This window comes from Anomalospiza imberbis, chromosome 6, assembly GCF_031753505.1.
Source record: "Anomalospiza imberbis isolate Cuckoo-Finch-1a 21T00152 chromosome 6, ASM3175350v1, whole genome shotgun sequence".
Classification (NCBI taxonomy): domain Eukaryota; kingdom Metazoa; phylum Chordata; class Aves; order Passeriformes; family Viduidae; genus Anomalospiza; species Anomalospiza imberbis.
The window spans coordinates 45,145,124-45,160,119 of record NC_089686.1 but is presented as its reverse complement, the minus strand read 5'-3'; the positions used below and the strand labels follow the sequence as shown (position 1 = coordinate 45,160,119).

The 14,996-nt window shown below is 46.6% G+C and overlaps 2 protein-coding genes and 1 long non-coding RNA gene across 3 annotated transcripts in view; 1 reads left to right on the top strand and 2 right to left on the bottom strand.

Annotated features, from left to right (window-relative positions):
* The window catches only part of PNPLA2 (patatin like phospholipase domain containing 2), a 29,823-nt gene extending 20,418 nt beyond the window's left edge, over nt 1-9,405 (bottom strand). The window contains exon 1 of the mRNA XM_068193891.1: nt 9,056-9,405. Coding sequence (XP_068049992.1) covers nt 9,056-9,242 — 187 coding nt within the window. The 5' untranslated portion in view covers nt 9,243-9,405. The remainder of the gene's footprint in view (nt 1-9,055) is intronic.
* Nucleotides 9,398-14,996, top strand: part of IRF7 (interferon regulatory factor 7) — a 100,833-nt gene continuing 95,234 nt past the window's right edge. The window contains exon 1 of the mRNA XM_068193867.1: nt 9,398-9,405. The gene's annotated coding sequence lies outside the window, so the exon portion shown is untranslated. The remainder of the gene's footprint in view (nt 9,406-14,996) is intronic.
* Nucleotides 11,502-12,228, bottom strand: LOC137475956 (uncharacterized). Its single transcript, XR_011000159.1, has 2 exons — nt 12,001-12,228; nt 11,502-11,651 (listed from the first exon to the last, which is right to left on the bottom strand). It is a non-coding gene; the product is annotated as an uncharacterized lncRNA (long non-coding RNA).

Here is a 14,996-nt window from a genome sequence, read left to right as displayed (position 1 = left end):
AAACAAACAATTTTGTAAAGCAGAGTTCTTGGAAAGCCTGGCCACCAGCTGTACATAATGGTGTTTTTTCCGCTTTGCTCCAGAATGAGAGGCACTGACCCCCTACTGGAGCAACTCCTAGGGATCCCTGTTAGACTACAGTCAGCAACACCTATTCTGACCTCACAGGTAGGGCAAGTGCAAACACCACGAGAAAGAGACAGCTTTTCAAGTAAGGCCAGCTCTTGCAGGCAGAGGCAGATGCTAAAAGAAGGGCTCAGCCCACACTACCTTCTGGTTCAGATTCTTCACGCTCAGCATTGCTTAGACCATACACAAAATGTTTGGCCCAAGACAGACTCTGCAGCAGGAGGGCTACATAAATACAGATCATATGCAATTGCTTCAGAACCAGAAGCCTCCCTCTTAACATGTTTGCCCCAAAATGTTTGCTTTTCTATTTCAACTTGGGGAGAAAAAAAAAAAACAACAAAAAAACAAGCTGTCAATTATGCTACCTGTTTAAATAAAGCCAAACCAAAAGGAGACATTTTTGCCATTTGAGCCAAAAGATATGGTTAGTGTGCCCTAGATACCAGTTAACAGATGAACCAGAACTATTGCCACATGCTAGATATGAGGAACATAAGATGAAGATCTGCTTTTAAGCTGCCAGGGTTTTTACCTCTTGCACAGAGCAGCTCACAAGGCAGCCCACAGTGATTGCCATATGCCCATCCATCAGCCGGTATCTGCAGGGCAGGACCCTCCTGCAAGCCCAAGTGCAGATGCACCACTCATACCTCACCTTAAGGCCCATTGTTCTGCTTTGTACAGAAGCAAACAGGGAGAGCAGGCATAAGAACTCACAGGCTTGATGATGTCTCTAGCTAAACTTTTGCACTGGACTTGATGAAGTGTTGGCACACCAAAGCCTCGCTAGAAGTGCTCTTCTGCAAGCTGAGACTTGCTTTGTTTCTGCGGTCAGGATGAGAGCGATTATTTTTGCAACACTAACTTGAAAACAGTGCAGCTGCCACTGTGAAACAATCAGTAGGAAGGGCAGAAGGCAGCTCAGCAGCCAGCCAGGATCGCTCTGTCACAACCACAACAGCAACACCCACTAGCCTTATCTTTCTCTGCTGTAATGCCCTAATATGAGGCTTAATGCTGCATTTCTGTTCATAGCATTAGAGAAATGAAATGACATTACAGTGCATGAAAAGGAAAAGCTGCTCAGGACCCCAGGCAAGCTGAACTGAAAGCCATGGTCCATCTTCATCCATGCATCAATCTCCATCAGTGCTATAGTGAAATTCAGACAGCATGGGATGACAAGAAAAGGGGATTTGCAGACTAGACAAGGTGCAGCTCAGATCCTTGCTGCTCACTTTGGACCAGGTAATACTGAGTTTGAAGCAATTTTTTTCAAAAACAAGTACTCATCCAGAGACAGCTAGTGAAGGGGAGAAACAGACCAAAACCCATGTTGTAATGAGAAATTACCTTTCTTCTCTGGTCTGCACAGAGGCAGAAGTGGTGGCTTTTGGTAGCTATCAGCCTAAGCCCTGCAGAAAGCTTTCCTGTGGGCTTCCAAGTGGCAATTGTTTCATGCTCAGAGATGATACCAGAGACATGGCTGGCACTGTTGCACAGCAGCCTGTCTTTCTCCCTGTCCTTTCCACTGTACACTTGTGTGACTGCTAAAACCCTAACACAGATGAGAGGAACAGCCCTGACACCCTCCACTGGCTCTCAGCCTGCATCATGCCAGCTCTCATGCTCACAAGACTCACCAACCGCTCCAATCCATGCCAAGCCCCTCCCTGTGCACCTGTGAGTGCACTGCCTGCTGGGCCCGCTTTGCCCTCCCTTCTCAGGCAGGTCAAGTGTCACCTTACATCCCAAACTCTTCCCCACTGGCCCTGGCATAAGCAAGGCAGACTCCAGCAAGGAAGTGAGAATCAACAGCTTTGTTTCCAAAGCAGTCCTCTGGCAAGGGGTGTTGGCATTTTGCTCTAGAATGATTCTCCTTTTGTTGGAGCACCATCAGGCAAATCACAAGGTTAGGCAAGAAAATCTAGAAACTGATGCTACCTTTCTCCCAGAGACATCAGCAGTGGACCCCCAGCCAAAACATGACTGAGGTTCTGAAAACAGCTGCGTGAGCAGGACAGGAGCTGCTCACAGAGGGTTGCAAGGACCCTGGCAGGGGAAAAGCCTCGGCTCAACCCTTCCTGCAGAGCTGAGCACACAAACAAGAACAGCAAGAGACAGATGTTCAGATGAATATTTGACATGACCTCTTCTGTGTGCAAGAATATGGCTAGTAGTTAAATGCTTCCCTTGAAGATTATTTTACCAATCCTGATATGTAAGAACACTAGGATAGATAAATCAATGTAAATCTCTGAATTTGTGCTGACAGCCCACTCTGAAACAGGACTCCAAGTTTTTCCATGCATGGCATAACTACGGCATGAATCCACACTCTGCCTCCATAATACACTGGATCTTTTTTTTTTTTTTTGCCAGGCCCAGCACTGAATCAGCAACATTCAATGCAGCCAGCAAGACTGGCCCTTGTAATTAACATATGTAAAGGGATTCCTGATTCCTCAGATGTTCACCTCCTCTATTTCATGATGCTAAACTAGATAATCCACAGGAGTGGCAAACTCAAGAGATTGCCAGAACCTCCAATGCTACAATGATATTCAATCCTTTAAATCCTAAGACTAAAAAAGGCCTCCAAAACCAATATCCATGCAAACAAATGTCAGCGTATGAAGAGGAAGAGCATGGTTCATTCTCAGAAGAAAAACTCCAGGCACAGCATAGCTAAAAGCCTGGGAAACAGTGGCAGAAGACACTTAATGAAGCTTGCAGATTCCAAAGGTCTTTTCAGGCAGAAGTCATCATTGGGGATTTGGCTTTATCTGTACCAGAAAGCACGACCAGCTCAGTTCTGGGAGAGTGCCAGAGGGCAGCACAAACCCCTGGGTTCTAATAAAGCTACCAGCTCCCACACCTGATGTAACACACTGCACCACAGATCAGCACAACCCCAGGGACAGCATCAGGCCTGCCACAAGCAGCTGTGTATCACAAGTGATAAAAACTCTCTCCTCCATTCCTCTGGCCTTTGTGACTACAAATGGCAGGGCTACAACAATCTCCAGCAACATTTCTACACTCCCAGGCTCACTAATTGCCTCTCTCCTTTGTGCTCCTTGGGAGGGATTTTCTACTGCCTCAGACTTTACCACTTCTGCCTTTTCCCAGGGACACGGACTTATTTAGGGCCTTCCACATGCAATCATTTCCTCTACCCCTCCTTTTCACTCTCTCTCACTCTACTTGCTTGACAAGGCACACACATATACACAGGCTCTGCTGACTCTCACATAACTGAAGACACATTCTGACTTTCACCTCCAGGCCCAAGAACACTTAGCAGAAAGGAAGAGAACAATTATTAGAGCTGGGCAACAAAAGTGTAGACGTGCAGAGAATTCAATGGAAAAGCGGTGGCCACTTTGGAATTCAACCACAAGTAAGGTTTATATTGCAACGAGCAAGGTGAACAGGAGTCACCCACTCACACTGCTCCTTGGAGTAAGATTCCTGAGCTTTTGCAAAGGTCCTGTAATTAGAAGGCCCGCCCATTCCCATCTCCAGAAAGAAGGAATGCTGACTAATTACCATTTCCAGCCCTTCCATGGACCTCTTCAAGTTCAGTGGAAACTAAGCACAGAAGAGGTGGAAATCCACTCCAGCCAAGCCAGGGAGCATTTCATCCGTGCTTCATGGAGGGCACAGAGAGAAACACGAAGAAACACAGTGAGCAGGGGCCCAACATCTGAGTACAATTCCAAACTCACTGCACTGGAAGGTAATACAGCCCCCCCAATAGACAGGAAACAAGTACCACCAGCTACTGGACATGCAGGCAGAGCTGCTGTAACCATTGCAGCAGCTGGAGTTTGGAACTGAATGACACAGCAAGAAATTTGAGGAAGCCTTTTGATTTATCAGGACTAAGCTTCCAAACACAATCAGTAAGTGGACATAGGACCCTGAAGAACATACAACAGCTTCTATTTTACACAGAGGACTTGCAGTTGCCTTGAGGAGTTTGGGGAGCTAAGAGACAGAAAGAAGTGGAACAGCTCAGATATGCTGCAAGTTCAAGAGACGTGCTGAACCTGTGGGTCAGAAGAACGACCAAAGACCTCTTGTGCTGTTGCCAGTGACACTGTACAGCTGCTGCCATGGCCAACAGCAAGGCTGGGCACCGAGCTGCCCTGCACACCTGCTGTCTACGTGGGGTGCCAAAAGAATAAACACATGCCTTGCTAGGACTGTTTTTCGCTAGAAGTGGCTCCTTTGCTTCCCTTGCACTCATCCAATGAGACGCCTGCAAGAGCACCTTTCCTTACAGAAGCTTCCTTATTAGAGCCAGGCAGACAGCAGGAACAAGCTCCTTCCTCCCATCAAGAGGTCCTGCAGGGTGCTCTAGCTGCCAGCTTACTCCTCTGGACACCTGATCCCACAGCCCTGTGACTGCTGAGGGCACAGATCCAGGCTTCTCCACCAAGCCAGTGAACATTTCCGTCTATGTCAGCACAGAACATCTCCCCTCCACCTCTATTTCCACCACAGAAAAAAACTTTACCATTTCCAAGAAGCACCAGAAGGTTCCCCATTAATTATATCCATATTTCCATGTAAGTACATAAAGGTGTCTCTTCTTCCTGGGCTGGGGCTATTGACCTCAACAACTTTTTCTCCAGAGAGGGCCTCTGCAGAAGGTACAAGTGCAAAGAGGGACCTGACTACAGAGACACCACAGATGCTACAAAACTTTCCTTCGTGTCCCTGTGTAGATCCATAGTTCTCTTCACACAACCAAAGAAGACAGCATCACATATACTTCACCTAGGATAAGCATCCTGATTCATGCTTTGGCCAGCATAAACTGGCATTGCTCTGAGGATTCCACAGACTCTAAGCTGGTTTATTTCTCTCTGTCAATCTCAGATTTGGTGTTAAGATTACACAAACACAGAGAAAATAAATCTCTATGACCAGTTCTTAAGCCTTTGCATGCACATAATCAAATTGCAGAAGCACAACATTTAAGATGCCAATATTGCTAATTATCTCAGTTTCAAAAGGTTTTGTTCATTGGGCTATTTTTTTTCTCCTGCTACCCAATGGAAAACGTCTCTACAGTTCAGCAGCACATTTCCTGGTAATCACATGGTGACAGCTGACAAGCAAACCCTAATGTGAAAGAACTTATTTCATCTCACGTCAAGCCTGAGACAGAGACCTGGTTAAGATAGCAATTTAAAATAATTAAATTTAAAAATGCTGTAAACAACCCAGGAAGTGCTCTCCAAAGAGCATCCCAAACAACACTACTCAATCTAGCAACACACAGCTTCCTTTCTGTATTCTTAGTACTAAAGCATCTCCTCAGCTTGTTTTTTCATTTTCTGTTGACCTTGTCATGCTATAGGAGAACAGCTAACTTCAACAGATGGGGTTTGATAGCCAGCTTTGCATTTGACAGCAGAATCCACCCCTTCCCCCCAAAATAGAAGCAATTCAGCAGTTCCAACCCACCCTCAGACAGGGCTGTCTAGGACAACATTAACATGCCACACAGACAGTTGGGATGCTGTTGGTTAACTATGAGTCAGAGGGACCTTAGTACCAGCTCAAAGACAGCTTTTCAGTGATTACTGCTTCACATCCCATCATTTATTCAGGCTGCTATGCCCCCAAAGCGGGCACAACAAACCCCATACAGCTCACCAAAGTGAGATGATTCCAGACCTTACCAAAAATACATTCTCTACTCAGTATTAGGGATGAAAGAAGCCTACAGTAGCTGCACTTTAGCATTCCTCCTGACTGAAAAAGGATGGTCTCACCATGTCACATAAGCCAGTTTTTCTCATCCAGGCCGCTGACTTTCAGATTTATACAGACAGGTGACCATCCTCAAAGTTCCACACCTAGAATTTGTGAAAAGCTGCAGGTTTGGAGGTAAACACAAAGAGGAGAGCACAATGTCAGTATGAGAACTTTTCACTTGGCACATAAAGGTGCATTTCCTGGCGTGCTGGACTCCAAGAGCCCCAAGACATGGTACAGGCATTACAGAAGCTATTTTCCAGAATACCCTTGGGGCAAGAAGCTATTCATGCCACAACACTGCACTATACACAATCGAGTAACTTGTAAACACAGGAGACTGCCCAATGCACCTTGATAGCCATACAGATTATTCTAGTGGAAAAACTGCACTGCTTTTTCATGCCAGCAAACAGAAGAACCTCAAAACTGGGGAGAGAGCACTTCAGATGCAGGGCAACATCACCACTGTAACCTTGAACAACAAATCCAAGATCCCTACAACTTAATGGTAAAGTGCTTAACCAGAGCTAGGCAAGGTCATATCAGACTGCAAATACCTCCTGATCTCTTATATAAATATAAGATGCCCTGCCTAAGTAATATGCATGCCCAATGGTGTTTTCTTTGGTATTCTCAAGCACACCTTTGAAGCCCACAGTGTGCTCTAAAGGCTGCAGATCACTTGGTCAGGGCTTTCAGTTCAGTGTCAGCCCATAGCAAAGCCTTCCTGTCCTACACAAATGATGACAGTGAGGTCTTAACTAAAGGAGAAGGCAGAATGAGTTCACAGGCAAGCTGAACAGATGCAAAGGCCAGAGGGAAAAAGCTGGAAAAGAAACCATTAAGTGGGATCTTATTCTCTGAAGGAAGATTCCTGCTCTCTCTGATCAGGGTCTCAAAAGATCAGACTCAAAGAAAAAGAAAGAGGTTTTTCCACTCCTCCCCTACAAGTATTCGTCTCTGCACAGTACAGTCTTCTTGAGTTCACAGGCATGAGGACACTATCTACACACAGTCAAATAAGCAAGGCTTCTGCAAAATTCCCCCATTTGTCATTCATCAAGAGACACTATTTAGCATTCTAGTGTCATGGACAGGGCAACTGACAGTGCAGAGCAGCAGTTGCCATGGGTTCAAAGCCCATGGGCCCACCTGTTCTCAGCAGCACAGCAAACACAGATACTCGGGACCCTATAAGAGCCTGTATGAGAACGAAGTGCTCTCCTAGTTCAGGTTTAGCTGTACCTTCTGCCCTGTCCTCTCTTACCCCTATGACTTCATTCTAACCTCTGGACCTCTGCCTGGAAGCTGCACTGTCAGAAGGGTTTATAACTTGGACAAGGTACAGCAATACCATGGCACAGCCACACACCCCATGTGCTTTTACTTTCAGAAGTCAACTCTGTTCCCTTAGAGCTGCTCTCTACCCAAGATACATGTCAGTCATGCAGGTGAGTCAGAAGAAAATTCCAGAGAAGTCAAACAGAAAACAGAACTGGAACACCCAAGACCCAAGCCTTGGTTAGCTTTGAAGAGCATGGTTTGCCCTCCTTCAGGAGGTAGGTGAATGCTTCCCAGAAGGTGACCCCTAACCCTCTTACACTCCCCCTGTACCTCACAGGGAGTGGGAAAACCTATTCTGATTCACAGAAAGTTTCTCTACCAGGATGGATGCCTCCCTCAGGGCAGTACCTGGCACACCATGGATACTCTGGTCATATAAATAGCCAGACAAAGTAAACATGATAACAGGATTGCTCAGCACTCAGGATGACATCTAAGCAAGGCAAAGGATTTGGGCACTACCATCAGCCTGTCTCACACTTGTGCCACACCTTCAAGTGGCAGAGGGATCACCCAGTTAGGGAACTAACTGGGGAGTCACCTCTTCAACAGAAACAACAGCAATTAAACAACTAAATCCCTGGCAGCTACCTGCAAATGGATCCCTACACAAGAAGGGATTAGGGATTATTATCCCTTGTCCACAGTAAAAGTTGGCAACAAGGCATCACTACAGGCTTCGAGATATCAGACTGGGGTCTGAACAGCTGGTAAGAGCTCCAGAATTTACGGTTGCACTTCACTGGGCATTTCTGTAAACAAAATGCTCAGGAAGGGAAACTTCAAACCTAACTACACAGAAAATGCTAACTTTTGCTGTATGAGGGCTACATCTCAAAATGGAGTGCCGTGGAAAAACACTTGTCAAGGTGAGAGAACTTCAAACAATAAACATCTCTGGCTACCCTTAGCTCTAGGAGAAGCTCATAATTCTCTGAGACTAAATAAATATACCTGATTGTCTCACACCACAATCCCCTTTCAAGCTTAAGAAACTTTTCTGCATTTGTTATTCTCAACGTAAAAGCTTCCAAGTACAGACTTTACCACGTGCTTGTTAGCTCCCTCCCATATGTAAAATGAAAAAAAAAGCCAGAAGGCACCACAAACCATTTTCTTCAGCTGTTCCTCAGGCATAGGGACACAACCTACACTGTGTGCTTGCTTCAGAGATAGAATTGTAAGGTCATTCTATAACTTGAAAACAGAGATAAAATCTAGATAACTGGAGATCTAGCTCTTGCAAAGGGCAAGAGAATTCCTCAATGCCCAAGATCCCAAGGAATAACACTCTTCCAGAAATAAACATGCAGACTGAAGGCTGCGCTACTCAAGAGATGTTGTCCGGCTCCCATCTGCACACACAAACTCCACGTCTCCATCTCCAGCCGCTTCACCTCCCGTTCACGGCTCCCAAAGGCCAGTGCCCACACGGCGAGAGGCTCCTCTCCTCACCCAGAGCCCCAGCAGACCTACACTACACCCTAGCAAGGTAAACCCACAAACGGAGCGCAGCAAGTCCACGCTACACACGTCTGTGTGGGTGGGTGTCAGACCCAGGACCCCTGTGCCGACCTCCCACTACCAGGGGCCTCCCCGACCTCAGCCACCCGTCAGGGACCGGGGCGGGGGAAAGGCCTGAAAAACAAAGCGCCGCTCGCACTTCGGGAGGAGGCGGGCGCAGCGCTATTTACCCGCACATGCATGTATACACCCACTTCCCCTCGCTGTTGTTCCAATTAACAAATTAGCAGTAACGAAGGGAAGAGGCGAAGGAGCGCCGGGCTCGGCCCGCGCTTACCGAGGCAGGCGCCGCTGACGAGGGCGGTGGCGGTGAGCGCCCCGGCCGAGGCGCCGTACACCTTCTTGGCGTTGGCGACCAGGAACGGGGCATGTTCCTGCAGGCAGCTGGCCACACCGACGTGGTAGACCCCCAGGAAGCCGCAGCCGGCGAAGGAGATATTCCAGGTGGAGTCCAGCGGGAACATGGCCTCCGCGCCCCGCCGGAGGCGGAGGGTACTGCGGGGAAGCAGCAGCAGCAGCCGCGGCGCAGAAGTGAAGCCGCGGGTCTCTTCCCGCACCGCCGCGGGACGGGCGGGACAGCCGGGAAGCGCCGCTGCCCGGGACGCGATCACAGGGCACGGCACGGCTTGCCGCTGGCAGAGCGGCGCCGGCTGCCAGCTTTATAGGCGGCGGCCCGGCCCTCGGGCCCGCCCCCGACATGGCCGCCGCCCCTCGGCAGCCCCGGCGCGGGCGGGATCGCCCGGCCCCTCCTGCCAACCCTTCCTCCGGTGAACCCCTCTCCCGGCCCGGGCCATTGCGGGCGCTCGCCGGCCGCCCAGCCAGGGCAGCCGTGCCAGCGCCGCCCTGAAGCGGCAAGGGCCGAGCCAGCTTCTCGGAGGGAGAAGGTTGCCTCTCCCTGTCCCGGGACAGCAGGCTGTCCTTCCCTCACGGATCCCGATTCTTAGCATCTACTCCAAGTCCTCGGGGTTTCCTTTGTTTTTCAGGGATCGGGCAAGAAACGTGAGAGAACAGGAAAAGCTTTCCCCTTTCACAAAAAGCTGAGGAGTCAGAAGGAGGCAAGTCTTGTCACAGCAACAGGGCAAGAACTGGGAAAAAGGTAATCCCCTGTCCCCCTTCAAAACTAATAGAATCATTGGAAAGGACCCATAAGAATCATCAAGTCCAGCTCCTGGACCTGCACAGGACGTCCCCAAGAGTCACACCATGTGCCCAAGAGTACTGTCCAAACACTCAAACTCTTGTTAAGGCTTGTGTTGTGACCACTTCCCTGGGGAACCTGTTCCAGTCCTCAACCACCCTCTGGGGGAAGATCCTTTTTCTCATATCCAACCTAACCCTGCCCTGACACAGTTTCAGGCCATTCCCTCTAGTCCTGTCACTGGTCACCAGAGAGAAGAGATCAGTGTCTGCCTCTTCCCTTTATGAAGAAGTTGTAAACTGTTGTATACTAATCACCAAAACACACGCAGTTACTTACCCTTTCTCAACATTTTTTTCTCTACATGCCTCTAAGCTCACCAAAATGCTTACATTTATTCAGGGCAACTGTGATTTTCAGCAGTATTTCTGCACAAGGTCACCACAGAGCAGCACTGGGTGAGAGGCCAGTGCTAGTTGATCATCAAAATAGATTTCAGAAGCTGTAAAGATCCCCTTGCCATAAACAATACAGACTACAGTCATCCAAATCATTAGGTAAGAATGAAAATTTACGGAGATGTCAAAAAGATCGGCATAGCAAGAGAATGAGCTGCTCTACTCAAAGCTAGGAAGCAAGATCAGCAGGAGGGAGGTTTGGGGGATACAAAACAAAAAGCATACATTTTTAATGGAACCAACATAGGGCAAAAAGCACTTTCTACCAAAGTTTAAAAAACTACTTCTTTAATCTTGGCATAAAGCAATTTGAATTTGTTTTCTTATTACTGGTCAGAAGTTTCTCACTTGGGATAGTGTTAAATGTGTACTTAACAACTCTTTCACCATTTATGCTAGTGGAAGTCATCCATGTAGCCCCTCTTCCTGTTCCTTCCACTCCAAACATCCTTTCAAATGATACGAGGGAGGCTAATACCCTCCCTAAAGAGTGGCCATCAGGTTGCAAGAACAGCTGTTTAATGCCTCAGTCCACTGCCTCACAGTCACGTGAGGGAAGCTAAATTCAGAAGGTAACCCTTGCATAAGTCCAATATTTGAGTTCAAGTCAGACATCATACTCCAGCCTCTACAGACAGAGCACTCTTTCATTAAGTGTTTGCCCTTTGCTTTCATCAGACAGGCAAGAGTACAGCTTTATCTTTCTTTCAGGTCCTGCCCCCAAGCCCACCACCTCACCTAGCTGCTAGGAACTCCCCTTTATACATATTAACATCCTAGAGTACATAAAGAATTAACCCTGCTTACCTTAATCCTCTCCCTATACCCTTCTCTCCCTTCCTCTCATACCTCTAGTTGCTTTTGTAATTTCCTTCCTCCCTTGCATTTGATGTGGTTACGTAACCCTTGTCAGTCCTCATCTCCCCCTGGAGAGGTGAGCCCTAGCACACCTGAGCCATGACTCTCTTAGAGGCCCTTAACACCAAGACCATCATGGATTTCCACCCCATGCTTCTGGTGACACAGAAAGGTATTTTCATGTAGTCAACCCCAAAGGAAACATTGTGTCTCCCCTTTTCCAGAACAGGGATTGTTCTGCAGAAGAACTGGTCACTGGGCTGTGACTGGAGCAGAAGTCTGTGGCAAAACTGATCACTGAACCTTGTCTGCCGATACCTCCCAAACACTTGTAACCACAAGAACATCTTCATTCTGGAGCCAGCAGCGTTGCTCCCTCTTTTTCCAGCATTTCACAAGCCTTAATGTTCCTAGCGTTTCTGGAAAATAGAAACAACAATGCTGCGACAATGCTGGAGTTAGTTTCACTTGATTTCCCAACTGCAATCTCATCCTGAGTTGTTTACATCACTCTGCCTTGGCCTTCAAGGTTACTTATTTGAGGAGGTTAATGCTGCCCTGTTGAAACAGGTCGATCAAATGAACCATGTGAACACTAATCTCTTGTGGAGTGCTGCCTGGGCACTGGCACTAACAAGCTGACAAACAAGTGTGCTTTTCTCAAAAATAAATTAACCCTCAAAACTAATCTCTTTCCCCCCAGTTAGAAAGTGCTACAGTTCTGCTATTGCTTATGATGCAGCAGTAAGCCAGATCAGCAAGATTTACAAGGCAGCTTTTCCTGTGTGTCAAACTCCAACTGAAACTTTTCAAATCCACTCGTGCCCCTACAAGTTGAGATGCCATGGACACTGCTTCACGTGCAACCTCTTGTTGTTGTGTTTATTTTCTAGTCTAATGAATGGTGAGCTGTTAGTACCTACAAGATAATAACATGCAGGCTAACAATCTCTGCTTTTTCAGGCAAGACCTTGTGTTTTTGCCAGCCATTGGGAATTCAAGGGAAGACCAAAGGCAGCCTGTTACAATGGTGATTTCAGAATGTTACTTTAGTATTGTTGTCCTTAGTCAGCAAGAAAAGCACACCAGTCATGAAGCTTAACCCTAGTGCTCTCAACATCCCTGGAAAGCCAAAGTTAAATGTCTTTTTCTTACCTGTGCTGTTTGTGTACATCAGGTCATTCCATGGCAGACTCTTGGCACTTGCTTCATAGGAGCATGTCCTGAGGCAGAGGAGCAGTCCTGCTCTTTTGGGACTGAATTTTTCTTCGAGGAAAGGTACTACAGCCATCTCTGCACCTACGTAAGTCAAACCTACTGAGTTCAACAGGCCTGCCTGCATATAGTAGCTTGCAAAACTGGGCCTTGGTAATAAGAATGAAACCAGTTGAGAGTGGCCCCAGGGAGCCATTGCTTATTGCTTTACAGTAGTGTCCAGGACATTCTCCCTGCTTTCCAAGTAGTGGAGATGCCTTGTCCCTCTCCCTGGTCCATGGTGTTTGTAAGGAATGATTTTCCGTGAGAGCTGATTTGAGACAGCACAGCATTTGTGTACCAGCGAGGAAAGCCTGCACATTTCAATGTCAAGACTATGACTAAATCACTCTCCCCTGCTGTCAATTTGGTAATGATCAGTTACTACTGTAATCTCCAGGCACAAGACTATCCCTCCCTTTCTCTTCAATGCCCTTGAGCCCATCTTCCATGAAAAATTCAGGAAAAATCTTCTCCAGCTAAAATTGATTCTGTAAGGGGGATGCACAAGTCCAAGTTTTAGCAGGCACTAGTCTCCTCTGAGAGAATCATGGAATACAATGCACCCACCCCACCAGTACCCTTGTCTTTGATAAGTCTGAAAAGGCATCACTGAGACTTGAAAATTCAGAACAGTGACTCCAGAGCAGAAGCAGGGAATCCCATCTCCTTCACAGCTGAAGCTCATTGAAATCAGAACAGAGAGAACTCCATGCAGAGCACCAAACAGGTGTGCAATAGACTTCCAGGCACATCACTGCTCATGTACAAAGCCATCAGGTGGCACCAGTTTCATAAATAGGTAAGGGGAAAGTAAACTAAATAAGTTTGATTTTGTATTCAGAATGAATGTTCACTATGCAGAAGTTTTAGCAAATTCTGCAAAATGTGTGTGAAATCCTGGAGCAGAGCCATGCCCTGACCTTCTCAAAAAAAACCTACCAGGTGGTAATGTTACATTGACTCCTTGTGGCACTGTAGTGAGAGCTCTATTTTCAGTGCTTTCCCTGAGAGCTGCCCCTAGAAGTTTCTTCTCAGAACAGTTTACCAATGAGCTGTCCTTTTTCTCAGAGCAGGTTAACTGACAGTTTTCATGAAAATCATGCACTTTTGCAAAGGAATTTAAATGTTGTAAGAGAACACCCACCACAGGATCAAGCCCATAGTTCAAGGTTAAAAGGTCATATGAAGAAGATGGAGAAAAACGGTGAAAAAATAAGTTAGTCTAGATGTAGTTATACTCCTGCCCTCATCACAGTAGCCAGCTCAGTGCCATTCAAATAAATTCCTTTGTGCATGGAAAAACTCTACTAAGTGTTGTGCCAGGGCAATCCCTTCCTGTGTAAACACTGATGGTGCTCTTGCGGCAGCAAAGCAAGGCACTACTGGGGAGGGGAGAGGCACCTCTCAGTAAAACAACATCCAAAATCCACTCTTTTTCAGTGAACTGAAATGGCGAAATCGCCAAGAAAATAGCAACAGAGCCCCCCTGCTCCCAGGGCTGAACCACCTTAATTACAGATCTGACAGAGAACTACAGTGAACAATGAATGGTTTCCATTACCACCAGATCACCAGGCTGGCACTTAAGAGAAAAAGTAGATGAAAGGTATTGGCACTGTTACTTGCTGTACATTTTCTGGCACCAGGGAGAGAAGGCCAGTAAGGGTTAGTTGCTTAAATCATGGCCATTTTGAGGCTCTAACTTCCAACTGCTCTTTTGCTTTGCTGTGAAGTATTGGGTGTTTTCTCTCAGTACACCAGAGATAAAATAGTTTTTCCTACTTGGATTTCACCCATCTTTACTCCCAGAAGTACTTGCCATGCTTTGTCCAATGACTCATATGAACATAGCTGTACCAGCGACTGCTTTTCCCCAAAAACAACTACACTAGAAAAGCTCCTCAGTATACACACTGCAGGGATATCTTTTTGACTCTACCTGTGCAGACTTTATCACGGGAAGATCATCACACATGCAATTTGTACTCTACCTACCCTGACAGATGAGGATTTCCACAAGAAGCCATGTTAAGTTGCCTGCCAAAACCATCTTCTAGCAGTAGACACTTTATAAATAAAGCAAAATTTACCTTCCTCTCAAGCTGATACGTTCTTCTTGGCATGCCAGAGATGTTTCAGTTCTCCAGAAACACCATTCTCATGGTTCTTTGCTCAGATCAAGGTAAGATTTATGTCCTGATAGCCCAGAACAGCCATTCCACATGAAGGGCACCTCTGCATTGATCTGTGTCCTATGACAGCAGGATGGAGTTTGTTTTTTTTTTTTCTCCTGGTTAGACTGTTAAGCATATGGATGTGACAGGAAATCCTAGTCAACCATTTTATCAGTGTTGTCCCTAGATCTTGGAAATGTGACATTAATGAAATTGGTGCTTTTAAATATTTAAAACCCAAATTACTATAATTAGCTCTGAAATTATGTTTCTGGCCTAATTCAGGCCTGCTGTTCATTCAGTTTCACATTTCAGAATTGAATAAACAGATCC